The sequence below is a fragment of the Equus asinus genome, chromosome 13, assembly GCF_041296235.1.
Source record: "Equus asinus isolate D_3611 breed Donkey chromosome 13, EquAss-T2T_v2, whole genome shotgun sequence".
NCBI classification, from domain to species: Eukaryota; Metazoa; Chordata; class Mammalia; order Perissodactyla; family Equidae; genus Equus; species Equus asinus.
This window is the reverse complement of record NC_091802.1, coordinates 29,954,803-29,981,419: the sequence shown is the minus strand read 5'-3', so window position 1 is coordinate 29,981,419 and position 26,617 is coordinate 29,954,803. Positions and strand designations below refer to the sequence as shown.

At 52.1% G+C, this 26,617-nt stretch overlaps 2 protein-coding genes across 4 annotated transcripts in view; both read right to left on the bottom strand.

Annotated features, from left to right (window-relative positions):
- Nucleotides 1–44: 44 nt before the first annotated feature.
- MRPS23 (mitochondrial ribosomal protein S23) lies at nt 45–7,143 on the bottom strand. Its single transcript, XM_014827158.3, has 5 exons — nt 6,193–7,143; nt 5,505–5,675; nt 1,127–1,204; nt 803–929; nt 45–435 (listed from the first exon to the last, which is right to left on the bottom strand). Exons 1-5 carry the CDS (start codon nt 6,234–6,236, stop codon nt 283–285), a joined length of 573 nt encoding a protein of 190 aa, XP_014682644.1. The 5' UTR covers nt 6,237–7,143; the 3' UTR covers nt 45–282.
- Nucleotides 7,144–15,072: 7,929 nt separating this feature from the next.
- Nucleotides 15,073–26,617, bottom strand: part of CUEDC1 (CUE domain containing 1) — a 76,212-nt gene continuing 64,667 nt past the window's right edge. For 2 of the 3 annotated variants that reach the window (XM_070482929.1, XM_044744773.2), the window contains exons 4-11: nt 25,427–25,553; nt 24,535–24,739; nt 23,596–23,679; nt 21,697–21,768; nt 20,757–20,850; nt 19,956–20,014; nt 19,042–19,112; nt 15,073–16,798 (exon numbers count right to left, since the gene is read on the bottom strand). In XM_070482929.1, the coding sequence (XP_070339030.1) occupies nt 19,045–19,112; nt 19,956–20,014; nt 20,757–20,850; nt 21,697–21,768; nt 23,596–23,679; nt 24,535–24,739; nt 25,427–25,553 (709 nt within the window). In that variant the 3' untranslated portion in view covers nt 15,073–16,798; nt 19,042–19,044. The remainder of the gene's footprint in view (nt 16,799–19,041; nt 19,113–19,955; nt 20,015–20,756; nt 20,851–21,696; nt 21,769–23,595; nt 23,680–24,534; nt 24,740–25,426; nt 25,554–26,617) is intronic. The other variant, XM_070482930.1, reaches the window with a different exon arrangement.

Here is a 26,617-nt window from a genome sequence, read left to right as displayed (position 1 = left end):
CTAAAGGTTTCCTCATGTTATTTACAATTTTAAAGTAAACTGACTTTATAAGCAGCTAGAGAATTCTTTATTTAATACCGTCCATCCTAACATAAAAGTTCACGTAACTGTTTGTTTCAAACCATGATACTGAGCTTTATGACAACCTAGAAAGAGGAACTAAAAGAAGGCAAGCATAATGCCTTAGAGATCAAGAAACATTTACACAGTTCAACTGTTAAAAATAGTTCAACATCCATTCAGTGCACACAGTCTGGATGTCAGTATACACAGCACAGCTCTTCAGGGAGGTGAGAGGCCCTTTGACTGTTCTTCAGGTGCCCCCAGATGCTGGTCCTGTGGAACTTCTTTCAGAGGCTGGTTTTCTTCCAACGCAGTTTGGGGTTTGCCATCCACATGTTCAGATTTCCAGGAAACGGGACCACCTTCTTGGTGCTTCAAAGACCAGACATAAGTACGTCACACAGATGTTACCATTTTCACTCATTAATTAGACTGAAGCCTATGACTAGGCACATTCTATCACTGAGTCAAAAATTCAACGTTAGTATCTCAGGTCAAACTCTATTATAACAAACAAAAAAATCTCTATAGAATCACAGTTTCAAAAGTCCTATTGACAACTCGCTTGTTCCCAGAAGCAGCCATTACCACCAAGTTCCAATATATTCAGTCGAACAGTATTTGATCTGAAGTTTAAGAACACGAGCTTTCTTCTTGGGGAAAGAAAACCAAGCCTTCCCTTAAACTCTGACAAACAGGCAACTAATTCTAGTAACAATTTTAACAACAAAATACTCACAGTCCTTGCTTCTCCTACTCGTCTTAAAATGACACCTTCCGCCAATAAAGCCTTCCCTGTTTCCACAAATAGCTTCTCTTCATCTGCTTCTCCGAGCTTCTGTAGCTCAATGTACTTCTCCACAAACCTGGAATGCCAAGCAATCACATCTTAGGTTTAAACATTGCAAGTTGCCAACACACAGTGTTTCACAGAATCAAGCATTCCCTTAACAGATCTTGATCGTTTTCCTCAAGTGGAATTCAATAAAACTCCTCAAACTGATAACTAAATTCTTAAAAGAAATTTTTTTTTACATAACCCAGGACTTGCAAAATGGCTTACCGTTGACACGTAGATTTGAAGTTTGGATTGAACAGATCAAAAGCTTTTTGACCAGATCCATAGGTCGAATAAAATTTCCTAGAAAATACAAATATCACAATATAAATCTCCAATTATAGATCGTGGCCAAGAAGGGCATAAAGAATAACTGCTAGACCCTGACGAGTTAAGATAACATGGCCTACACAGCCTGAGCCTAACAAATCACTGTTTTCTTTTGTTTTGTTAAATAAGTTAACACACAGTACATGAGAAATACATCAAATGTTACAAGAGGGTAACCAGTGAAAATTAACGCCACTTCTCACCTCTGCACCCCAACCCCCCAGCTCCCCTCTGGGATTACAAATGCACATTTGTAATTTGGCCTTCCAAATTGCCAAAAAGCTTTCCAAAGCGGCTGTGTCAATTTACACACATCAGTAACATACATGGCTGCCTTCCCCATCCCCTGACCAAATTATATTCTCCAACTTTTTGACCATCAATTTGACGGGTGAAAAATTATAACTCATTGTAGTTTTGCTTTTCTTATAAAAGAGATTGGACATCTTTTCATATTTAAAAGCAAACTGAATTTCCTCTTCTGTGACCTGTCCAGGTTCTTGTCCATTTCTCCATTTGGTGGTCTTTTTTTTTTTTCTTCCAGTTTTATTGAGAAATAATTGATTCAATAAACTTGTAAACTGTCTAAGTTTAGGGCATACAGCATGATAGCTTCATTTACACGTACTGTGAAATGATCACAATATGTTCAGCTAACAACCATCTTCTCATATAGATACAACAAAAAAAAGGAAAAGAAATTTCTCCTTGTGGTAAGAACTCTTAGGATTCACTCTAACAACTTTCCTACTCTATGATACAGCAGTGTTAGCTACAGTCACTGCATTGTACCTTACGTCCGTAGCACTTATAACTGGAAGCTTATACCTTTTGACCTCTTCCTCCAATTCTCCCTGCCCATTCCCTGTCTCTCGTAACCACAAATCTGATCTCTTTTTCTGAGTTTGTTTTTGTTTCAGATTCCACATGTAAGTGAGATTGTACAGTATTTGTCTTTTTCTGTCAGACTCATCTCACTTAGCATAATGCCCTCAAGGTCCATCCATGTTGTTGCAAATGGTAGGATTTTCTCAATTTATTATGGTTGAATAATATTCATTATATACATGGCAGTCTTTTTCTTACTGACTTACAAGCATACTTTATAGTAAAGTATAAATAGGAAATTAGCCTTTTGTCATAAATGTTGAAAAATTTTTTCCCAGTATATCAGTCGACTTTTGATTTTGCTTATGGTACTTTTTTTGTGCAGAAAATTTTGTTTGTTGGGGATTTTTTAATGCTTTTTTGGTGAGGAAGATTGGCCCTAAGCTAACACCTGTTGCCAATCTTCCCCCTTTTTTTTCTCTCTCTTCCCAAAGCCCCAGTACATAGTTGTATATCCTAGTTGTAGGTCATTCTAGCTCTTCTATGCGGGATGCCGCCACAGTATGGCCTGATGAGCAGTGCTAGGTCCGTGCCCAGGATCCAAAGCAGTGAATCCTGGGACACCAAAGCGGAACATATGAACTTAACCACTCAGCCACAGGGTGCAGAAAATGTTAATAATTTCACTTTGACTTCCAGGTTTTATGTCATGCTTAGAAAAGCCTTTATCACGCAGATTATTTTTTAAATTCTCCCATGTCTTCTTCTAGAACTTTTATAATTTCACTTTTTACATTTACGTTTTGATACATCTGGAATTTATTTTGTTATAAGTTCTTAAAAATATCAAAAACACCAAAAAACAAAAGCCACAAAGATAAAGATTCAAAACCTATTTAAACATAGGGTGTTATTACTTTGGCATTAACAGTACTAGAAGAGGGAGCAGTAAAATACTCCACATTCTCCAACAATCCACCACACAGTTCTACTGCTCTCCACACGGGAGAAGCACAAATGATTTTAATGCATAGATGAACCTCAAAAGCATCCTGACCAAGGTACCTGCCATGGAGCTGAGTGGAAAGGTGCTGAAAAAGTATTTATCCCAAAGATCTCGTGTCCCATCCTAAAATTTCCAAGTACAGCTAGAACATACTTGTTCTCCTACCTCAAAGGCGTGTTGTGGAAAAAAAAAAAAGATTCCTCAGATGAAAGCTGCCTGGACCTCAGTAGAGAATATAATGACTTTATCAACTGTTTTCTTACATTCAGGACTAGCAGTAGCAATAACGCATATGTATGAACTTCAATTAGGCACAATCTCTGATCTTAACGTTTAAGAGAAAAGGAGCCGTACAAATGCTAGGTACTAAAAATGAACGGCATCAATATTTGAGAGAACGGGCTTTGCCAGTGAATTCCCAGGAAAAGACTTACCACTTATTAGAGCCCAAATACGTGCACAGCGAGATTAACGGTGGCCAGAGTGCTTTCTAACTCACTGTTCCAGAAGCTGTTTCAGGGAACTAATAAAACTGATGGCTGTTCTCCAAATAGCCCGAATCCGGGCCCTCCACTCCTCCTCACCAAAGAATTTTCTCTTATGCCTCCCTCTGCTAGCATAGTGATTCATTCATTCAGTAATTAATTCATTAATTTCTTCTTTCACAAGACAAATAATGAGCAACTTGCATGCCACGCCCTGGCCTGGGCACTGAGGTTAGAAGGATGAATATGACAGCGCCTGGCCCATGGAAGCACTCAATAAATGTCTGTTATTGAATGAGAACAGCACGTTTGGCACACAGAGTTATTAACAACAGGCTAAGGCCATGTCAGGGGCAACATGGACAAAGCACTCAGGGTGTACAAACGGGGAGATGCTAACTCTGGGAGGCATCAGAGAAGTGTCATGAAAAGCATGTGACAGCTGAGCTGTTCCTCTTGTTTTACCATTACAAAACTAAGGATTTGGCCACAAAAAGGTTTATAGGTACTCAAATGAAAAAAATAAAGAGCTGTAAAGACATTTTTAAGAATGTTGCTGGAAAACCATGAGAAGTACCTTTTCCAAGGCTATTTAGGTTTTGGGGAAAAAGGAGAGTGAAGGAGGTAAAAGGACGAATATTTCTACTAGTTTCAACACCTGATTTGCACTTGGAAAGTGACTCAGAAAAAGACTGCTGAGTTTACTCAAAAAAATCCACTCTAAAGAAACAATCAGTGTCACAGAGAAAGATATATATTCAAAAATATTGCTAATTATTACAGCTTATATTATATAAACACCATAAATGTCCAACACTAGGAAGATGGTTAAATACAGAAAATTCACAATAGGTTAACATATTTTTAAAAATGTGTAACATGAAAAAACACAATAATGTTAAGTAGGAAAAAAAGGACACAAATTATTTGTATCAAATGTTACTAGCCAAATAAATAGACACAAATACACAGAGAAAAGAATGGAAGGAAACAGACCCAAATGTTACTAATAATAACAATAATAGTTACCATTTATTGAAGGCTTACTTTGTGCCAAGCACTGGAGTAGAAGCTTTTTATGTGTTATCTTATCTAACCTTGAGAACTCTATTAAGTACTATTATTGTCACATTTTACTCTGTGGAAACGGAAGCTCGCTCACAGGGTTATCTGCCCTAGGTCGCTCAGCTAGAAGTAGCAGGACTTGACTTCAAAACACGATCTCTAGATGGTGGGATGAGGGGTGATTTGTGCTTTCTTTTCTATGCTTTTCCTTTTGTTTCTAAATTTTCTACAATGAACATGTATTACTTCTATACTAAAAGAGAAAATAGATGATAAAGAAAGAAAGAAAGCACCTTTCCTCAAACTCCTAGTGATGATTATTTTTAAATCCCTTGGATCCATAAGTTTCCTTCTTCCTGAAGCAGCTTCAAAGATGCTGACTGGACCCCTAGACCATGTTCCTATCCCCAGTCTTAGAGACGGCAGGCACAAGGACCAAGCACAAGCTTGGCATCACAGATGTGACTCCCAGGTCTGCCAGCCTCCTGTGTAGCCACACAGGAAGTTAGTCAGCTGACCTCCTTGAGCCTCGTGTCCTTATGAATAAAATGGAGACAAGCATACCTCCTTTGCAGGGTTAGAGTAAGGCCTAAAAAAGAGAATGTTTGTTAAGGGCTTAGCATAGTGCCTAGCACACAGCACATGCGCAGAAAGGAAGCTACAATTGCAGCGATCAGTCAACCGCTGGGCTCCCGATTCTGCTTCTCAGACCTTCCGTTTCTCTCCCATGGGGGACGGGCACGCATTCCCTAACTTCGCTAGATATACAAGACAGTCTCCACAGGGCAAGCCCTGACTCAGGTCCTAATTTAAGTCACCAGACTGCCAGCTAAACTTTTCCTTGTGAAGTTCTGGGGCCTCCTGTCCACCGTACGGGCTTCGCACTCACGCTCTAATCCGATCCTCGTGGTAAAAGATGTCCTGGATGGGAGCTTTGGCTTTGCCATATCGCAAGCGGGGCCTTCGAAAGACCGGCTCCCTCAGCGGGGGAAAGGCGTTGTATATGTCAAACCAGAGGGGCTTCTCCTTCAACACTCCAGCCCGAATCAGGTCCCGCGTCCTTCAGGAAGGGAAAAGAACGAAGGTCGTCGGTTACCACAGCCCCTCAAACCTCTGAATCAGTCCAGCCACAGCCTGGGACATCAGAGGGCTCATCGAGTCCGCAACACAGAACGGGAAGAGCTGGGGAGCAAAGGGCCCCCCACCTACAGGTAACATCTTTCATATCCCAAACCAAACTGACAATGCTCAGGGGTCAAGTCCTTCTATCTTCTTACGCGCGCCCCCCAGCCTCACCCCATCATGGAAAATACAAGGACGGTCCAGCCAGACCCATCAGCCTCTCCCTCCCTCCCTCTTCCTGGAGACCTCCACTCGGGGAGGGGGCAAGTGCAATCTTTAACGGGAACCGTAAGAAACGAAGGAGGGACGCCATCAAACACAAGTACTCAGAAGCGGGAGAGAGCACGAGACCTGAGCCGGCGCAGCCCCCTGCCTCGGAGAATGCCCCTCCCTGCTCAGCCCCACCTCAGGAGGAGCGCACCCCGGCTCAGCCCCACCCGGCTCCGAGCACGCACCGCGAGAAAATGCTGCCCACGGTCTCCAACCGGCTGCCCGCCATGGCTGGCGCCTGGGACCCAGCAGGGCCCGTTGCGACCGGAACCGGAAGCGCCGGCGGCAGGCAAAGTGGGCGTAAGCGGCTGGCCGAGCCGAGGATCGCGGCGTTGAGACTGCGGCCCTAACGGGAGAGCGGAGCCAGGCAGAAGCAAAGGATGGGCCGAACTGGCGCGCTCCTAGGCGGCTTGCCAGGTTCAGACAAGAACCCTCGATAGCCGAGCTGAAAGGGAGGGAGCGAGCCACAGCCCGGCAGAAGCAATAAATGACCGATCCAGGGGAGGGATTAATTACGGTAGTGACTTAACGCTTTCTGCCTTGCTGAGCCAACTCCTCTCGAGAAGGTGGGGCCGCGGAGGGAAGGTAATGGGAGGTAGGAGGCAGGCGCAGCCTACGTCCTGGGGAGCCAACCAGCCATGGAATACGTAAAGGCAGAGACTAGAGGTCACCAGCTCTAGGCCTGGGCTGCGCCTGATCTTGGTTGGAGTCACAGACTACGCAGAAGGAGACCGAGGCTCGGGGAAGGGCGGTCACCTGCCCAGCGTCACACTGGAGCCCAAGCCTCTGTCCTCCGTCTTCTGCTGTTTCGCGCTCCCCAGTAAACCCTTTGGCCCTGGAGCGCCACCTGCGTCCGCTCTAATAGGGATGCTGCCGGCAGCTAGTGTTTTCTCCGCGGGAGGCGTCTCTGGCCAGCTCCTCCTTGGAGCTTGAAAAGTGAGACTGTGCGGGACAAATTGCGAGAAGGAAGCTCAAAATTCTAAGGAAACTAACCTCTCAGGGTTACCTTTTGGCCCAAAAATCATACTTGGGGTAAAGTACCCCATAGAAATTAAAGCACAATTTCATGAAGATATTTGTGCAAGGATCGTCACTGCAGCATTGTCTGTAATGGCAAATAAATAAAATGGGAAATGGCTGGAAAATTATGGTTCATATATTCTATGGAATCCTATGCAGCTGTTAAAATGAACGAGTTAGACCCATATGTGTAGATGAATGCCCATGACTTATAGTTAGATGAAAAAGGAAGTTGCAGAGAAACGCCTTTAGTGGGATCCAAACCTATTAAAAAAGAAAAACCGTTGTATGTATTTGTGTTTGTATGAGGATGGAGATTGTGTGGAAGGACACACAAGGCTGTGAACATTGGTTTTCTCCCGTGAAATTGCAGGAGGGGAAGGGAGAATTTTTTCTTTACTCCTCAGTTTGACCTGTAAACCGTCTGCATTCATACTTGAACTTTTTCATCCAGTGAAATGTTTTGAATCACATACACACAAAATATCTCCCAGGAGCCCATTATCTTTGTCAGCAAGAAAGAGCATCAAATCATCTCAGTCTCTCCTTGTTTTATAGAAAGCTGTTGAGGAGGAGGAAAGGAATGTTTGATGAGCTGTCACTGCTTGTTTGTGTTATCTCACAGAATCCCCACACCTACCAACAATGTGGCTGTTATTATCCTCATTGCAGATGAGAAGGTGAGGCCACAGGGGGTTAAGTCTGTTAACTTGTCTGATAGGTAACTGACAGAGCCAGGCTTCCAGCCCAGCCCAGGCCCTTTCCAGAACCCCACAATGCCTCTTTAGCTATGCCTCAAGCTGGAGACTGGTGGACTGAGGAGGTCAGGCCAAACCAGCCCCAGGGGCAGGGGACAGGGTGATTTGAGGCCCAGGGCTCAGCTGCAAGTTAGGTTTCTCTGCTGCCTCAGGGCGCTCTGGAACAGGGAAGAGAGAGCACAGCTCGTGTGGAGGCTCCAGTCTCCCAGTCCTTGAAAGGTCTAGAAGACTTTGCTCTATAGAGAGCAAACACGCTCCCAGCTAAATATAGTCTTCCCAGGACTCCTAACAAGTTTCTAATTCCGTCCAAGTCAGAGCTAGCTGCCAGCCCAGACCACAGACACACTTCCCTTCTCCCACTTGAGCCTGCCCCCATAGGCCACTGCAGTTACCGCTGCTAAAGAATTAGAAGGGTTTATTCCAAGTTCAGGGAGGGGAGCCAAAGACCCAAACCCTCAATGGGGGAGGAGTTGCAGGGCAGGAATTTTCTCTCTAGATCTTCCTGGGTGAGTTCTGTCCTCTTCCAAGTCTTTAAAGTTTCCCCTCCAGCATCATATGTAATGCTTCTGTGACTGAGAGAGCAGAATGCTGGTGGGGAGAGTGGGGGGACCATGGAGATGTGGGAGCGAGATGGATTGGGAATCCTCTGAGCCTGCAACAGGAAGTGAGCACCCCAGCAAGCGTTCATTCAGAATATAGGAGGACGGTGTTGGGCAGCTGGGGGCAGGCGGAATGGCTATTAGAGGCGTTCTGTCTTCTCCCCAGGGCCTCTCGAGGCTGCCAGGGGCTGACGCACTCATGCCATGCACTGCACCAAGGAGCTGGATTGTCTCACTCAGTTGTTCAACTACCTGATGCCATAGGTAATGTCCTGACAGTCTTACAGACAAGGAAATAGAGCTTGTAAACTCTCCAGAAGGCCATGTTCCTTCCACTGCGCAGCCCCATTTTGGTCCCACTGCCTCACACTGTAGATGGGCCCACTAATCGTGTCACCCTGGGCAAGTTATGGAACTTTTCAAGCCTCTGTTTCCCCACCTGTTAAAATGTGGATGGCCGTGTCAACGATCTGTGCGGCTTGTTGCAAGAGTACAAGTGATCATTCACGTGAAGCACTAATCGCAGCCCTGGCACACAGGGAGTGCTCTTGAGTAAGAAGTCTGATGGCTGTTACATCATCACTGTGGCTGCTGTGTCCTGTAATCCATTGATTGCCACCTGGACTGCAGCATTTTGATGATATTTCATAGATCGCCTTATTGTTTTATTTTCTTGTTAAATGATCCATTGATCCTACAAATATTAAGCACCCACCTGACCCTGTGCTGAGTCCTGGAGAAGCTTGACTGTCCAGTGGGGGAGATGGAGAGGCAAATTCCTAATTGATAAGTTGTGTGCTGAATAGTTTGTTGACTGTATTAGTCTGCTGGGGCTGCCATAACAAAGTACCTCAGACCGAGGGGCTTAAACAGCAGAGATCTATTTCCTCACTACTCTGGAGGCCAGAAGTCCAAGATCAAGGTGTTGGCAGGGTGGGTTTCTTCTGAGGCTTCTCTCCTTGGCTTATAGACGGCTGTCTTCTCTCTGTGTCTTCATATGGTCTTCCCTCTGTATGTGTCTTGTCCCCTTCTTATAACACCAGTCATGTTGGATTCCAGCTCAACGTAATGACCTTGTTTTAACTTTAATACCGCTTTAAAGACGCTATCTCCAGACACAGTCACATCCTGAGATACTAGGGGTTAGGACTTCAGCATAGGAATTTTGGAGGGACACCATTCAGCCCATAATATTGATTGATAAGTACTTGTGCTGAATAGCTTCCATTTGCCCATCCAGATCCACACCCACTCTGTGCCCTTCCTCACCCTGCTCTGTGCCCCAGGAGGCTAACTTCTATGGACTGCATCCCCCAGCCTCTTGCCCTCTGCTTCCAGCTGGGTTCCAGTTGGTTCCATCAATGGGAGGCAGTGGCCGGGGACTGGAAGGAGGGAGGAGAGTGAAGTCATTCTCCATTCCCCTGGCTCCCTCCATGTACAATCCAGGAACATAAAGTCACAGCTCCTGCAGAGCGGCCTCTTCACACGGAGCTCTCTCACCAGGTTCCAGTCACTGTTCCCTCCTTGCCCCTTCAGGTCTAGACACGGCAAATGGTGTCCCTCTGTTGCTAGCCACAGGGTCTAAGCCTTCCCTTGTGGCTTCCCTTCACTCTTCCCCACATCTTTGTAAACAGGGCTGGGGAGTTTGTCAGCCAGAAAGAGGAAGAGCATCCCCAAGAGCGGAACAGTTTTGGTAAGTGAAAATCCCAGCATATTGATGAAATCATTAATACTGCTACTCACCTTTGGCAGAGAGCCAAGATCAGGGAGCAATAACCTGTTGCTTTAAAAGAGGAGGAAAACAATAGTATATATTCACCACACAGTACAGGGACCAGGAGGATGAAGGGCAAGGAGGCAGGAGTGCCATCTCCCACCTCCAGCCTGCTCCCTCTCCTGGCCCAGCGCCCTCCTTTGAGGCCCACACCTCCGCTTCCTTTCTAGAGTCAGGTGGAGAGGCACTTCAGCCCCCAGCACACACTCAGCAGACTGGGTGAGTGTGCCCGGGACCTGCTCCCTCCCTCCCTAAGCTTATCTACCTCACATGGGTGTTGTAACTCTGTTTACTTGCCTGGGTCTGTCTCACTGGGCCTCTCTGAGGACAGAAACCAGGACTCATCTCTGCCTCCTCACACCCAGCCTGCTGCCTGGCCCAGATCTGGCTCTTAGAGTTTTCTAGTGAACAGTATGGACGAATAAAGTCAAGTTAGGACAAATAAGGATGCAGCAATCTCAGCCCTTCTTCCTGGAGGCCTTCCCAGATACACCAATAGTGAGAAAGCTCTGGTTGAATGGAGGTAACTCTCCACCCCACCATGCACCTCGTCATTTCCAGTTCTGGCTGTCCTCTGTACCTCGCTGATGGTTAGATCCCATTTACAAGCCTCGGGCCCTCAGCAGCTTTGTCATTTGTAAAATGGGCATAATCATAGCAGCCACCATGTTGCCTTCTTGGGAGGAGTCAGTGGGTTAATACTTGCAGAGTGCTTAAAACCGTACCTGGTGTATAGTAACCACTCAATAAATAGAGTGACGATGATAATTTCTGACCATTCCCCAGTTAAAAACAATAAATCACAATTTAGTAAATCACACCTACAGTTAAATCACAGCTAACAATTCACAAGGCACTTTCACACATGGCTGCCCATTCATTTCTTCAGCAAACAGCAGCCTTGCCCCCAGGGAGAATCCAGTTCAGGGAGAGAAGAGACAGACACTTTATGCCTGCACCTGCCCTGGGCGTCAGCATCGCTGTGGCTCCCTCTGTCGCCAAGGAAGCCGGAGCCGCGCGGGGCCTGGAGCAACACTCTGGCCTTTGTTATTAGAATTCAGGGCCAGTTGGAATCACTCTGTGGAGTTTTCCCAGCAGAGGATGGGGCCCGTCAAGGCAGACGTTTCAGGGCTAGAGTGGGCCCGTCTCTCCTTGTGGAAGGCAGAGTGCTGCAATCTTTAATGTGCACTTGAACCTCCTGGGGCTCTCGAAGAAAATGCAGATTCTGACTCAGTAGGTCTGGGGTGAGAATGAAACTCTGCATTTCTAACAAGCTTCTGGGTTGACGCCAATGCTGCTAGTCTGTCGATAGAGTAGCCAACTTGCCCAGAACTTTCCCAGTTTTAGCACTGAAAATTCCTCATCCGAAGAAACCACTCGGTCCTGGAAAACCAGGATGGTTGGTCACCATCTCCACAGACCACACTCTGCGTCGCAAGGTCCTAACAGGACAGGCCAGTGCTGAGTTTGTACTGAGCTTCACAACCCCTCACTTCAGAGGCCCTGGAATAATCCTCTTGACCTGATACAGAATTGTGACTCTTGACTCTCTAGAAATGACAACAGGGTAAATGCTGGTTTTGTGGGGCCTGAAGCTTATATAATCTTAGTGGTTCTTTTAAGAAAATAAGTACAAAAATATCTTTGTTTTGCAAATTTTAGAAAACATATGACGATGGGAACAAAGTAAATTTGGCTTTAGGTCAAACGGGTGCTGGCCTCTTCCTTCTGGGAAAATGGTGGTGGCCTCTCAGTGGCCAGCGGCTGCCACTTCTGAGATGACCACCAGGTGGCAGTAGATTTACACAGCCCCCTTCAACACCAGCTCCCCCCGCCATGTCCAGAAATTTCCAAATCTTCCTCCAGCTGGCCCAGCCAGCTAATCCAAGAAATTAATCTATGCTGTGATAATGGGCAAAAAGAGTTCATGTGTTTCTCTCTCAATAGCATATTTGCCATTTAATGGAAATACTAAGAGATTATTTTTAAAATCAGATAAAGAATGCTAACAGGTGAATTCCAGGCCCACTGTTGGGTCATGCATCACTACGGAGAGGGTTTTCTAAGCAGGTGCACCTTTCTGTGCTCCACAAATTGCATGTATGCAGGGGTTCTAGGTCTTATCACCTGCCCCCCACCCCCACCCCAATATATAGCTTAGAGTTTGGGCACCAGCTCTGGCATTCTGCTGCCTGGGCTCAAATCCAGGTACTCCCACTTACTGAGGGTCCTGTTGAGTAAGGGCCTTAACAGCTCTGTGCCTCAGTTTCCTGATCTGTGAAATGAGAGTAATAATACTGATTTCATGTAATAGTTGTGGAGATTAGGTAAAATAACGTATGTAAAGCACCCCAGAAAAGTGACTGGCACACTGTAAGCGGTCATCAGCAGCTATCATCGTCATCACCCCACACTTTGCCTGTCTTCTGCCTTCTGCCCTCCAAGTTCTCCTGCTGTCACTCCTCCTGCCTCCAGTCCCTACCAGGTGCTTCAGGAGAGCAGAGAGAGGGTCGAGACCCCAGCATGGTAATAACAGGCCAGTTCTTTTGGGCACAGAGTGCTCCAGACACAAGATCTCCTCTCAAGTAGGGGCTGAGCCCTGGGGACACCAAAGCATACAAAGGGAGAGGGGCATTGGCTGGACCAGACTCCAGATAGTGCGGCTCAGCATTTTTGCAGGAGATGAATCTGTCAGTATCACCTTGTGGCTACCAGGAGCCCAGCATTTGCAGATGAGCATGGTGTGTGAGGGTGGATGGCTAGGGCGGTCATCTGGCCCAGCCTGACTCCCTCTGGGGTCCTATATACACTATTCAACCGGAAGGGACTCAACATGGAGCAGGGGCTTCATCTTCTGCACTCCTGTTGGGCCCAATCAGCTTTCTCTGCCTTCTCTCCCCACCTCCCACTCTCTGGTTATGGTCACTTTCAGTCTCAGCTACCCTGAGAAGCAAAATGGTGAATGGTTCTCATACTTTGCTGTATGTTAGAATCACCTGAGGAGTTTCACCATCTGATTCCCAGGCTGAATCCTGGGAATAATGGTGGCCTTGTCCTAGGTGACCCAGAGCCCAGAAACAATTAAACCGGAACCTCTGGGAAAGGGCCCCAAGCATAAGAGATGGTTCCAGTGTACAGCAAGTTTGAGAAGCAGTGTTCTAGACTACCGTTTCTCAAGCCTTACTGTGCATGCCGATCGCCTGAGGAGTTTGTTAAAATGCACGTTCCGGCTCAGTAGGCCTGGGGTAGAGCCTGAAATTCTGTGTTTCTAACAAGCTCCTGTATGATACAGACGCTCCTGGTTCACAGACCAAACTGAGTAGCAGAGTTGTAGAAACATGAGTGTGTTATCAGAATCATCTGGAGGGCTTGGTAAAATACACCCCAAGCTCGGATTGAGGAGATGTGGAGTGGGGCCCGATAGCATGCATCTCTAACAAGCTCATGGGCGGTGCCAATGCTGCTGGTCCACAGAGCACACTTTAAGCTGCAGGGATGTAGAGGGTGGAACACAAGTTTTGGAGGCAGGCAGTCCTGGGCCCTGTTTTCTGGCTTCACACTTTGCTAACTCTGTGATCTTGGATAAGCTACTTAATCTTTCTGAATTGTCATTTCATCATCTGTAAAGTGGCCATTATTGGGCAAGATTAATTGGGCTAATGTGAAACACCTGACAGACTGCTCGGTGTGCTGGTCCTCACACTTGATTGCAAATTTGAATTACCTGAGGAGCTTCCAAAGAAACAACCTATGGTTGTTGATTTAATTGGTCTGGGGTACTGAGCATCAGGATTTTTTTTTAAAGCTACTCAGGTAATTCTGTCTGGTCAGTGCTGGGTACTGGGCTGGCACCATGACTCCCAAGCTTCAGTGTACAGCAGAATCACAGACTCCTGGGCTGCACTCCCACAGTTTCTGGCTCAGTCGGTCCGGAGTGCGGCTGAGAATGGGCATTTCTAACAGGGTCCCAGGCGCACATGCTGTGTTCCAGGGATCACACGAGTACACAGACATCAGCGAAGGCTGCACAGAGCCAGGATTAGAGGACAGTCTTGGTTTGCCTTTCTCAGGTCCAAACAGCACATCTGGAGTATCAGCAGCTGTCTCAGGTATGCCAATTTACAAGCCCCCCTCCCTCTAACGTGGGACCAGACCCTGATGGCCAAGGGGTGAGGGGCGGCCCTCTTGTAGAGAAGGCAGGAGGAAACTGTGCTGTTTGTCCAGAAGGAGAGAGTGGAGCCACTGAGCTCAACCATGGCATCAGGGGGAAGAGCAGTGGCCTTGTGCTGGGTGACCCGGAGCCCAGAAACAAGACGTGAGGGTGGAAGCCACAAGGAGGCCTTTAGGCTCAACAGAAGGAAGAGCGTTTTAACTTTGAGAAATGTCCTGTCTGGAAAGGCACCAGCTTCCTCTTTCAGCACCGAGTTCCCTGGCTGGGAGGTGGCCCAGCTGAGCGGAGGAATAGGGGAAAGCTAGAGACATTTGAACTGGAAGATTTCCGCCGACCCTTTGAAGTCTGAGATTGCACATCCGTGCAGCCTTCAGCGCAGCCGTTACTCCAGAAGCGGTCTGTTTATTTAGGGAGGTGACCGACTGGAGCTTTCGCAACAGACTGGCTTTCCCCTCGGTGTTTCCTTTGCCTATCAGCAAGCGGTTTACGTTCCCAGGGCAAACAGGAAGGCGACAGCGCCGAGCAAAGCCAGCAGGTTGGCGAGGTTGCCTAGGGGCAGCAGGTGTCACCTCGTGAGTGCACCGCGGGGAGGGCTGAGCCCTTGGGGCCTTACAGACGCTGCGGGTTAACGGGGCGGGCGAGGCAGGTGGCCCTCCGGGGCGAGGCGGGGCTCCTGGGGCCAAACCCTACCCAGGCAGGGGAGAGAAGAGGGATATCCAGCCCACGCCGCCGGCCACATGAGAGCACCAAGAGAACACCAAGTCTTTATTACAGGAATTCCTATGAAACAGCTCCAAGAAAAAACCCACACATAGGAAGAAAAAAAAAAAAACTAACAAAGCAACACACACAGACATGGGGCTGGGGCTTCCCCGCCATGCGCCCGGGCCTGGCGCGGGGAGGGGTCAGGGCCACAGCCCAGAGGCCCCTCGGGGTCAGACCCCTCTGGAGCTCGGGCTGGAGGCCGAGGGCCGTCGGGGGCCACAGCCCGGCCGCGGGGAGCAGCGGAGGGCGGCGGCCCCTCCTCGGCGGGGCTGGCCCCGCCCGCGGCCGCCTCTCCCGAGCCGGGGAAGCTCGGCCGCCCCCGTCGGCCCGGGGCCCTCCTCCGGCCCCCGGAGCGGCGGGCGGGCCGGCGCGATCGCGGTCTGGCCTCCGCCGCTGGCCCTGGGCGGCTGCCGCGCCCTCATTATCTCGGGGTGACTTGCGGCCGCCGGGGCCCCGCCAAGGCTTGGCTCCCGCTCCAACCCCGGGCGGTCGGGCTGGGCTGGTTCCACACTCCGGGGGCCCGAAGCCTCGTGCCTGCCTAGGCTTCCCGGCTTTCCGGTGAGAGAGGTCAGCGTGTTCCCGTCGCGTCGGCGGCCGGAGAGACGGGGACAGCCTCCCTCCCGCTGGCAGTGGTTGGTGTCGGTAAGCTCTGTAGAACCGAGAGTTTTCCTCCTCGGATCTTTCACCTTGTCGCGCTCTCTCGGCAAGGGGCACCCAGCAAGCCCTTCTGCCCCAGGCCTCCCACCCAGGCTGGCAGCCTCTTCACCTTGCTTCTCAGTCCTGCACCTTCCCCAGGATCACTTCAGAACCCGCTGCTGCCCACCCTTAGTGGCAGAAGAACTTCTAGTCCAGCCAGGGGGGGTCAGAGCTCCTGTGAGCCCTCACTGTTGTGTGACTTCAAGGTCCCATCCAGAACTGGCTTTTGTCTTCTGCCAAAGACTCCCCCTGCCTAGCAAAAGTCCTCCAGCTCCGGGGTGGCCACCCTCCCCATCCCTGCTGGGGGCCCTAGCCAGCCCCTAACGGAGGCAGCCAGAGGGGCCCAGGCAGGGCAGTCAGCAGATACCTCTCTTCGGGGGCCCATCACTCCTCAGAGGGAGCCCAAGTGACTGCCCAGGGCTCCCCCACCAAGAGCTCTGTGCAGGGGTTGTGCTGAGGGTTAGCGGCCCCAGGAAAGGCTGAGATGCAGGAGGCCGTGGGAATAAAGGGACCAAGGTGCCCAGAGGGTGCTGGGGTCAGGGGTGGGGACCAGGCAGTGTCTGTGGCTCAGCAGGAGAGATGGGCAAGGGCAGGGGCTCTACCTTCAGGCAAAAGAGCCTCTGGTAGGGTCATCCTGCCCTTTCGGGCACTCCAATTTTTGCCTGTTTTCTGGGACTTTTGTTTTTTTTTTTTAAGAAGGAGGGTTGGAGGTTGGATCCTGCATTTCCACTCATTGCCCATAGAACAGCCTGGCTACAAAAGGGGCTGTCGATGGCTGCCGCCCCCCAGGTCCTTCATCCAGTCACAGCACACAGCTCCGAAGTTCCAAGTCCCATGGAAAGTGGCAGTGGCAGTGGCTGGGCTGGACTGTGGCCGGAGAATCCCTGGGCCTCGGCACTCAAGCACCATCTGTCCAGCTGCAGCTGGCTCTTCAGCTGGGGGCCGGTTTTGCTCTCCGGCTGCCTCTGCCGGGTCAGATCTTCTCCGGCAAGGAGGAACTGCTGGCATCTGGTAGGGAAAAAGGATGGAAGAAGTCTTTTTCAGTGGAGCCCAGGGGTGTTTCCTCATCACTGGTTCCTGGCAAGAGGGGTTTAGGCAGAAGCTACCAAAGAAAGGAGCCCTCTCTTTCCTCCAAGGACTCTGTGTCAGCCTTGGCACTCTGCCTGGGGTCACCTCCCCCCAGTCCAAGCTCCTAGAAACAGCAGGGACTCTGGCAGCTAGAGATGGAGTGGGGAAGCTGGAATTCCAGGTGGCAGAAGCTGTCTGGGAAGGGCTGAGAGGTGGGGCACTGGCTGGTCCGTTCTGGTACAGTGGCAACTCAGCTGCGCTAGACCAAGGGCATCTGTAGGGGCAGAAAAGTAAACTGAGTTCAGAACTTGGTGGGCCCTACACCAGGCTGAGGAGTTCATATGCCTTTACTCAGAAGCCCCATTCTGAGAGCAAGGAAGAAATGGAAGTAAAGCATAGGGTGACAGGGTGAGCAGAGGAGGGACGGTGAGGAGCCCAGCCACTGTCAGCCAGCTGATGAGTCTCCCAGGGCAGTGATGGAAGGAATAAGGAAGAGAACTGAAACGGGGAAGTCAGGACGACTGTCTGGCTTTCAGTGAGTTGACATCCAGGGCTCAAAAGACAATCATGGGTGCAGCTGGGGATACAGAGCAGACTTGGAGGACTGACTGAGATGGCAGTTCACATTCTGGAGCCAACTGCACAGAAGTATTGCTGATGCTGTAAAAGAGGGTGGTGGCACCGCTAAAGAGAGAGGGCAGTGAGAAGACTTTGGACAGGGTCAAGGGCAGAGCTGCGGGGAGAGCCTGGATTGAGGGAGTGGAGGAGCATCCAGAAAGCACACAGGAATAAACAGCAGAGAGCAAGGAGGCGCAGGATTCCTGGGGCCACAGGAGCCAAAGGAGGGCAGTCTCCAGATGATGGGTATGGTGTGCAGAAGAGAGCACCAGAGGATGCAGAACAGTAAAAGGCTCTGGTGCTGGTGGGTGCCTTTCTTGAGTCAATCTGGGAGTGAGGGAAGGACTGCCAGCCTGCAATGGGTGAAGGAGGATGCTACCTTTTTGCAAGTTGGATGTTGAAGGAAAATATCGAGGACTCTTGGTTTTTAAGAGGGGGAGGAGGAGGATGTAGATTTGAGGAAAGAGCTGGAAAGGGAAACGCTGGAAGACTCAGGAGTGAAATAAATGATGAGCCAAGTCCTGATATGGGGTGGCTTTGGGCCGGATACATTTTCCCCAGGGACCAGTGGGAAGGAGATGGCAGCAACCCTGAGGGGGAGGGGGAGCCTGTCTCCTGGCTGGCTTTATGTGAGCATTCCAGAGAAGTGAGAAGCGTGGGTGTAGCTCCTCGGGTGAAAAAAGCCTGAGAGAACAGAAGGGATCTGGAAGTGTCTGGTGGAGGATGTGGCAAGGAGTCAACAGAGGTGACGTGATGGCCAGCGCCCAGGCTGAGGAGAGAGGGCACTTGTATCCTCCCTGGCTGTGTCCTCAGTGCCCTGGTTTATCTCACCTCCATTACAAGTATCCTGAGGGTAGCAAATATTTCTCCATAGTCTGAAAGAGGGCTGTACCTGCCACACTGTCAGCTCAAGAAAGCACTGTAGATGCTGACCACTGGGATCAGGACAGCGGCTGGGGGAAGGGCCAGCTGGAAGCTTCCTGATGGGGGGAGGGGCTGGAGAAGGGACAAGTGTGACTGTGTCCTGGAGGAGGTGTTGACATTGCCTGTTTCTCCCCCGGGGATGCACAGGAAGAGGAGGAAAGCAGCCTGGGGGCCCAGGGCTGCAGCCAGAACCAGAGCTGCCTTGAGAGGGGCGATTGCCTCCTCTGGTTGTGGCAGATTCTACGCCACCCGACCCAAGCAGGCAATGGGAGAGTTCTGTGTGTGCACACCCGGGTGAAGCCATCTCAGCTTGTCTTAAATTGTCTCCTTAGTGTGCTGTGTGTGTCCTGGACTGTCTTCTCAACTGGGCTGTAAACTATTCAAGGTCAAAGCTGATTTTTTTTTTTCCTGTTCCCAGCATCTGGCATAGGCAGGTGTGATTATCTTCTGTCAAATGAATAAATAATCAAGTCAAAGAAACGCAAAGCCTAGTTTGCATGCAGAGAAGCCCACATCCCCTGCCACAACTATGAAGGAAGAAACCCAGGGCCTGTGCTAACCAGTTGCCTGAGCCCAATGCTGCTAGAGCCCTGGAAGCCCCCTGGCGTGTGGGGCCCGGCAGGCCCGGCCTCAGGCCTTACCTCTTACTGTCCTTCCCTTACGGCTTCCCCCACCTTGGGCGCCTCCTGTCGCCTTCCCCGGAAGTCTTCATCTGAAAGGCAGAGAGAAGCTGCCTCATCATCCACCCTGCAGAGCCTCGCGCCAGCATGTCCCCCAAGCTGGGCAAGAGAGCTGACCCAACTCTCTCCATGCCCTCTCTTTGCTGGTGCACATGCTGATCCCAGGGGGTGATACGTGGGTCTGGTGAGAGGCAGCAGGGCACTGTGGGGGTTAGGACAGCTGGGTGCTGGCCTGGCTCCATGACTGAGCTCTGAGATTTTCAACAAGTTCTTCCCTTGGTTTCCTCGTCTATAAAATGGGATGGGGAAGTTGGACTATCTAGATGACCTCCAAGGCCCTTCCAGCCCTTGCTTCTGGATGTCTCCTGACCACCAAAGGGCCCCTCTGCTCTTAGGCATGAGGCTCAGGGTCTGGCTGTGGGCTTGGTAGGGTCCAAGGCTGCCTCTTCTGGCCTGTGTAGCCTTTGGGAGGGGCCGGATGATCGCTGACAGACCTCTGGGCCCAGAGACTGAACCTGCCCAGTGCTTGGCTCTCAAGGTGAGGCCCCTCCATGTGGATAGGGCTGTCTGTCCCCTCACATTCCAGAGAATATTCCCCAGAAACAGCACGTGGTACTTTGTGCTCCAGATAGAGATCTAGTGGAGGTGTGGCTGGGGCCCCCTGTCAGGGGCAGAAGGAAGGGAGAGGCAATATGGACCAAGTGGGAGGACCCATTTCTTTAGGTCACCTGCCCAGCAACCCTTAACGTGTCCCCCAGATTAAGTGCTCCCTCCCCAACAAGTTGGGTCCACTTATGCAATATCCAGGCCCTCCTCATGGACAGCCACCCATCACAGGCAACTTAGAGCTCAAGCTTCCCACTCCCCCGCCTCACCACACGTGTGGCCCTCCACGTCGTCCAGGAGATTGGCTGTTGACACTGCAGCCCCCAGCCTGCCCGGCCATTCAGGAAAACTTTCCAGGGATGGGTGGGCACTGCCATAGTCTTCCCACTCCCTGCCCCTAGCCCTCCACCACCCACTCCAAGCTCAGGAGACTTCTGCCATACCAGCCTTATCCCCCAGCCTCCCAATGCCTCCCCCAGCCTCCTTTTCTTGGGCTCAACTGAGCAGCCAGGTCCTGACTCTCTCACTCCACTCCCATCCTGGGGACAGAGAAGCGACTTTCTCCCTGTTCTTTGGCTGTTCAGCTTCTGATATCCTGGGGCCCTGTTTGACGAGCATGGATGGGAGTCTGAGTAAAAATGTGGAAAACCTTATTTTACTTAAGGAACTGAAAGTCAGGGCAAAAATGCTTGAGATGAGGAGGTGGAAAGATCTGTCGATGAGCTACACTAGAGAAATGAGGGAAAGGTTTGCTGATTCTGATCGGAGAGCAAGTTTTCTCCCAAGATGCAGTTTACTCCAGACAAAAAGTTGAAAAGTTGTAGGACAACTTCTGAGCCTACAGAAGGAAGACAGCAGACGCTGGCCCACTCCCCAGGCCTGGTCGTGGAGGGCGAGATTGGCACTGAGAGAGGGGGCAGCAGACTCGCAGCAGGGCTCACGGAGGAGAGGAGAGGGCCTCAGAGCCTGGTCCCACTCCTGGGGGAGGGTGCAGCCTCAGGGAGCCCAGCCCACTGCCTCGGTGCCCTTAGCGTCCCCCACCCCTCCCAGTGCCAGGCTGGAAAGGATACGACTGATGCTTCGACAAGTGTTTCCTCTTTGACTTCCTCATCTTGGTCTTCTCCGAGAAGGCCCTGGCCAGTTCAAACAGCTTCCTCCGGGTGGCTGGGGGCAGACAGACCTGTGAGCCAGCAGCCTGGGCACTAGGTAGCTGCCCCCCAAGGCTGGGGGGAGGCTGGGGCAGGCCCCCCAGGGAGGGGGCAGGTGGGCAGGCTGGCTTGGGAACCCAGGGAGCAGGTGACGTGACAGGAATCCGGGACACGGGCCAGGCTCGTGCCCCGGGGCAAGGAGGCTGCCATCCTGGGTCAGCCTGCAGGGGCAGCAGAGGCCATGGAGAGCCGGACCAGCGACCGTGGCTGGCAGCCAGAGATCCGGGTATTCCTATCCAGCTACAACAGACAACGACACATCTTGGCTTTCTTTCCTGCCGCCTTCCCGCTCCCCTCGCCACCTCCTGAGTTGGTTCTGGGATTTCCAAAACTAATCCAAGATTTTCCCTGAAATGGAGCCTGAAAGGATGGCAGGTTCATTCACACATGGTTGTGTGTCGGGCGGGGGGCAGGGGGGTGGGGGTTGGTTTGGGATGGCCCGTTGGGACTTTGTGGGACCGCCTGCAGAAAGTGGGCTTAGTGAAGGCCTCCCCGCTGGATCAGGCCCAGCCAAGCCCCTTCAAGCCATAGAGAACACTAAAAGGGGGGTTGGGGGTGGAGGGCAGCACATTATTCTTCTGCAGACAGCTGGCTCGAGAGGATTTAAAACTTAATTTGTATCCAGACTCAGCTGCAGAGGGAAGTGAGGCAGGAAGGCTGAGGGAGCCAGCCTGCGATTAAAATGTCACTTCGGTTCACCAAGAGTCAGCTGCATTAAAAATTCTGGGTGGCTCCCTCCCTCCCATGAGGCCCCAGGGCCTGTCTTAGAAGAGTTGGGGAGGGGGACATCAGCTTGACTCACATTTTCCCATGTGTTTCAACTTGTCCCTGAATAAGGCATCTTCAGACACAGCAGGGTTGGCGTCGCCGGTTCCTGGAAGGGGGAGACACCTCTGAGGGCCAGGAAGCGAGGAAGGGTGGCGGCCCAAGGCCTCAGGAAGTGGGTCAGGGCTGTCCCCGCAGGACAGGGGTTCAGCCGTACCCTTCCATCTGAGGGAGGAAGCAAAGAGCAGGCTTCTTCCCTGACCAGGAGGGAGCTCAAAGCAAGGATGATGCTCGGAGTTCGAGGAGCATTTCTTTTCCCACCCGAGCCTCGCTTTCCCCCTCTGTAGAATGAGGGACAGTCCTGTGGTCAGCTGTGTGTGCAGAGAAGCCACTCACATGGGCTCCAGGCTCTGCTTCTCTGACCAACTCCCTGTTCCATGAAGTCGCATTGGTAGCTTGAAATCAGCCGTGATGGGAGTATTTACACCACGGAAGTCACCAGACACGGAGCACTGGGGCTTCCCCTGCACCCCGACCCACTGTTAAACATTCACCAGCACGAGGCTGCCTGGTCTGCATGCCCACATGGTGGGAGAGTTAATGAGGGGGATGGAAGGAAGGTGTGGGGCACAGAGCAGGCCCTCGCCTGCCCCTGGCCATTCCTGTCCCCTTCCTTCCAGGGCCAGCCCCCTCCATGACTCCCCCGAGGCAGAGCTTCTGCCTTGTTAGACAATGAGTGAGAATGAGAATGGGGCTGGTCCCCAAGTCCGAACCCAGTCAGTCACCCAGTGTCCCCGCTCACTCAGCACCCACTCGGGTCTCTCTCTGCTCTTCTAAAGCCCCTGCTCTCCACCCAGCAACTCAGCTAATCCCGAGTCACCTTGCCTGCTAAGTCCCCTGTGAGTCATTCTGATCCATCTCAGCAGCCCTGGTGTCTACAGTTAATTCAGGATCAAGGACAAGAGGCTGTCCTTAAAATCCCCAGATGCACTTCTGGTGGGGCCTAGGCTCCCAGCCCGCTGCTTATGAATCAGTTCCACGGGATTTTCTCTCCTCGAGCCAGGATCAGCTGAGCTCATCATCCTTCTGTTCCCCCACCCTCACTCCACCGTGCCATGTAAGGTCTGTTTGGGGCTGATTCGTTCTCTGAGGCAGGCAGCCTGTGTGTGTGTGAAGGGCACTGACTGACTAGGGGCCGCTATGCACATGTACAGGCAGAGACCAGATGGCGAGTGTGAAACCCGGGCCTTTCTGGACCTCTCGGCCCCACGTTCCCAACTCCAGCTCGACCCTCATCTATGCATCTCAACAGCCTGCTGTCGACCCCTGACCCTGTTTTGATGCAATTCTTGCTTCTCACCATCTTGTACATGAAGCTCAAAATTCTCTTCCTCCAACACTAGGGCAGGGCCTTGCCCATGGCAGATATTCCCCAGATACTGAGCGAATGAATGAGGGAACCCTCCCCAGAGGCATCCTGCCCTTCTCCTCGCCATGTGCTTGCTATCGTCAACGAGTGTGTCCTCAGCTTTGCTGGTCCACTCTACCTGTTTCTTGGATGTAGCTCCTGCATTCCCCACATGACCCTCAGCTCCCCAGGGCAGAGACCAAGCTGTCTAAGTCTCCCAGTCCCTCCCACCCCATGGGACATTATACAGTGTGATGTGTGTCCCCTTCTTGCCCATGCTCCAGTCACCTCTAAGGAGTCAGCCAGCCTCCTGCCAATCCCAGCGGTGGGCTCGAGCGCCAGCTGAGTAGGTAAGAACCCAGGGCTGCTAAGAGGAGGGACCTCTCACTCCGGGGAGAGTGTGGTAGGGGCAGAACCTCCCCTCAAGCTTATTTCCTCCTTTTACCCCCAAACTCCAAATACACAGAGCACAGCTGGGTTTGGGCCCCTACACCCTCCAGGCTTCTCCCCCAGGAAGGGCACGGTTACCTGGGGCAGGAGACGGAAAGCCAAAGTCATTGCCCACAGCTGTGCTGCTGGATTTGGATTTCTGGGACTCGTATTTCAATCGATCTGGAAAAGGACCACATTCCGGGCAGGGAAATTAGCTCCTGAGCTGAGACACAGGACGGTGTTGGAGGGCAAATCCCCACAGTCGCACACGAGCACACAGAAAATATGTGCACACACGAGCGATGTCATAGAAACTACTGCCCTGACGAGCACCTGGGATGTCAGAATGTCAGAGTTAGAAGGACCCTCAGGGGTCCTATAGACCAGCCCCTCCTTTAAACGGAAAGGCCCCGAGCCCTGCAGCACCTTTGCTGCAGAGCTAGGGCCAGCCTTCTCCCTGCACACCTTGCTCCCTCACCCCCCGCTGTCAGTCACACACACGCACACACACACACACACACAAATATACACACACTGTGACCCTCACAAGACAGACCCTCCACAGCTCTCTCACTGTACCCCACCCCAAACACACTCCCATCCTGAAGGGGAAAGGCAGCCAGGCTGGAGAGCAGGGTTCCAAGCCCAAAGACAACCCAAAGCCCCCAAAAACTCAAGAGTCCCAGCTCCAATGTCTGCTTGAACCCCTGGACACAGTCACTCTGTTCCTGGAGCTCCAGACACGTCATGCCAAGGCCAGTACCTGGCACAGAGCAGATGTGCAGGGGGAAGGAGAGAGCCTAAGGGGACATACCCCTCCTTCTCTGAGTCCCAGGGGAAGCAGAAGGGGTGGCTGGTGACTCGGGGCCCCGTTGGCGGCATTCTGGGGTTCCCACAAGGATAACTTGGGGAGAGCTGTGTCTCAACAGGACAAAGGCCACCCTTAGTCTCCAGTTCAGTGCCCCTTCTGAGCCCCAAGGCTAAAGCCAACACCAACTGCCTTCTTCAGCCAGAAGAGTGGCCGCGGCGCCCCACCCGGTGCGCCACCTCTCTCCAGGGCGAGGAGGAAGTCGCGGTTGCGCTGCAGCTCCTTCATGAACTCCTCGTTCTGCAGGAAGAGCGCGACCCTCTCGTCCTCCAGGTACTGCTTCCAGCGGCTCTCCTGGTCCCGGGGCCCAGGTCCAGCTGCAGGGGGTAGGCCTCCCTCTCCACTCACGGACTTGGAGCCCCCGAGGTTACCCTGAGGAGGGGAGCAAGCATGCTGAATGGCTACCCACAAACATCCATGCACACCTGGGTGTACACACGTCCCTTCCCAGGATCCTCTAGCCTCATCCTGCGGCCTGCACCTCCTAGCGGGAGCTAGTCGTCAGCCAAAATCCAACTGCACAGGCCAGAGCCCTCTCTGCTGGGGAAGCAGCAAGGACTTAAAAGTTGTTTTTCCTGCCCCTTGGACCACCCCATCCCTTCATCTACAACCTGGACAGTCCTGAAAAGTGACCTGCAAATAGCTCAACAGCCAACACATGGATTCCCAAACTCAAAACTCTGCCTGTACTCAGGTTGAGACCCCCGCTCCTGCCAAGGCCCCTTGGGACATGCCAGCATCTGGGGAGAAGCCCTCTGGCCCTTTCCCAGGGCAGGGAAGGAAGGTGCTGCCACCCTGTGCCGTTGGTTGCCCCCATGCCCACCTCCCTCCAGCCAGGGGCGATGGTGCAGCCAGAGAGTCTTCAGGGCTGTCACCTCCCAACAGGAGACCTCTAGACCCAGACAGAATGGGCCTTTCAGTTCAGTATTCTTTCCCTGCAAACCCGGGGCAACAGAAATAGCTCAGCCTGGGCTTAACCATCAGGAAGTGAAACTGGCTAGCACAAACCATGTGGGCAAGCAGAGACGCTGACAGGCAGGTGGGAGGCAGCCCCCTTACCTGTACGCTATCCAGCTGCTGGGGCAGGATGCGGAGAAAGTCATCGGGGAGGTTGCCCAGCAGTGGTGGGTTCCAGTTTCGATAGCGCCTCTGGCTCAAAGGGGGTCCAGAGCCCAGGACATCGATGCTGGGGGGTGAGAGGAGACAACGAGGAGGGAAGTCAGGCCCACACACAGGTGTCCCTGCCCATCGCACCAGGATCCTGCTCAGAATGGGGCTCGGCTCTGAAGCTTCCCATGGCCTCCCCTGCCTCCAGGACAAAGGTCCAGTGCTCTAGCTCATCTTCTCAATCAGGCCTGGCTGACCCCAGCCCCTGGCCCCTGGCCTGGGTTCCTGCTGCACCCGAGTTCCACCCATCTCCAACCGCTCAGTGCCCTCAAGGTCCCGAGGCCTAGAGCCCTCTCTGCCCATGGTGCTCATGGCACTCACATTGGGCACTGTGGCCTGAGAAGTCGATGTTTATGAGAGTCCTCTAAAGACAGCAGGGGTCATAGCCTTTCGTCCTTATATCCTAGCACCCGGCACAGTGAGCTCATGGCTGATGAATAACAGGTAATATGAATAGACCCATACGCCACCAACAGGGCAGCCTGCCCAAGTGTTGGTTTGCTGGGGTGGGGGAACAGAGGGACACCAGGATCCCTAGAGAGAGTAGAGCAGATCCAGGCTCCAGTTCTGGCTCAGCCACCAGCCAGGAGGGTGGTCCTGGGCAAGACCCTGCTCTGGGCTGGGGCTCAGTTTCCTCATCTAGAAACTGCTGCCTCTCTGCCGAAGCAGGTGGGAGCCCCTCAGGAGGCTGTGCGGAATGGCGTTCTGAAAAGGCACACTGCCGCGTGGGAGTGCGAGGGGTCTGTGTCCAAGGGGCACTCAGGAGCCACTCTTCAGAGGTAAGGTGCCCCGGAGGGGTCTGGGCCCGGGCAGCGGCCGCCGGCGACGTGGGAGGAGAGGCGGAGAGGCGGTGGCACACGCCCTGCCTGACCCCCAGGCTGCAGGCCTGCCTTCCCGGGCCTGAGGGCAGCCTGGGGCCCGGCCAGGAGCTCCCCACAGCTCCTGGGCAGCCTGCAGCGTGGCAACCGCAGGACACGTGTTCTGCTGAATCAGGGAAATGACACACACAGAAGGCAGCCGAGGGCCGGGGGCGGTGGGGGCCACTCTCGCTCTCGGCCTGGCTTTGATTTGGCCTCCAGCTCC

What these genes read in the sequence shown, in the direction of transcription:
- MRPS23 (XM_014827158.3), bottom strand. Translation starts at nt 6,236, where the DNA reads ATGGCGGGCAGCCGGTTGGAGACCGTGGGCAGCATTTTCTCGCG. An exon ending in TTCAAATCTACGTGTCAACG is followed by an intron (nt 930 to 1,126) that starts GTAAGCCATTTT and finishes TTGGCATTCCAG; the next exon opens with GTTTGTGGAGAAGTACATTG. An exon ending in GAGTAGGAGAAGCAAGGACT is followed by an intron (nt 436 to 802) that starts GTGAGTATTTTG and finishes TGGTCTTTGAAG; the next exon opens with CACCAAGAAGGTGGTCCCGT.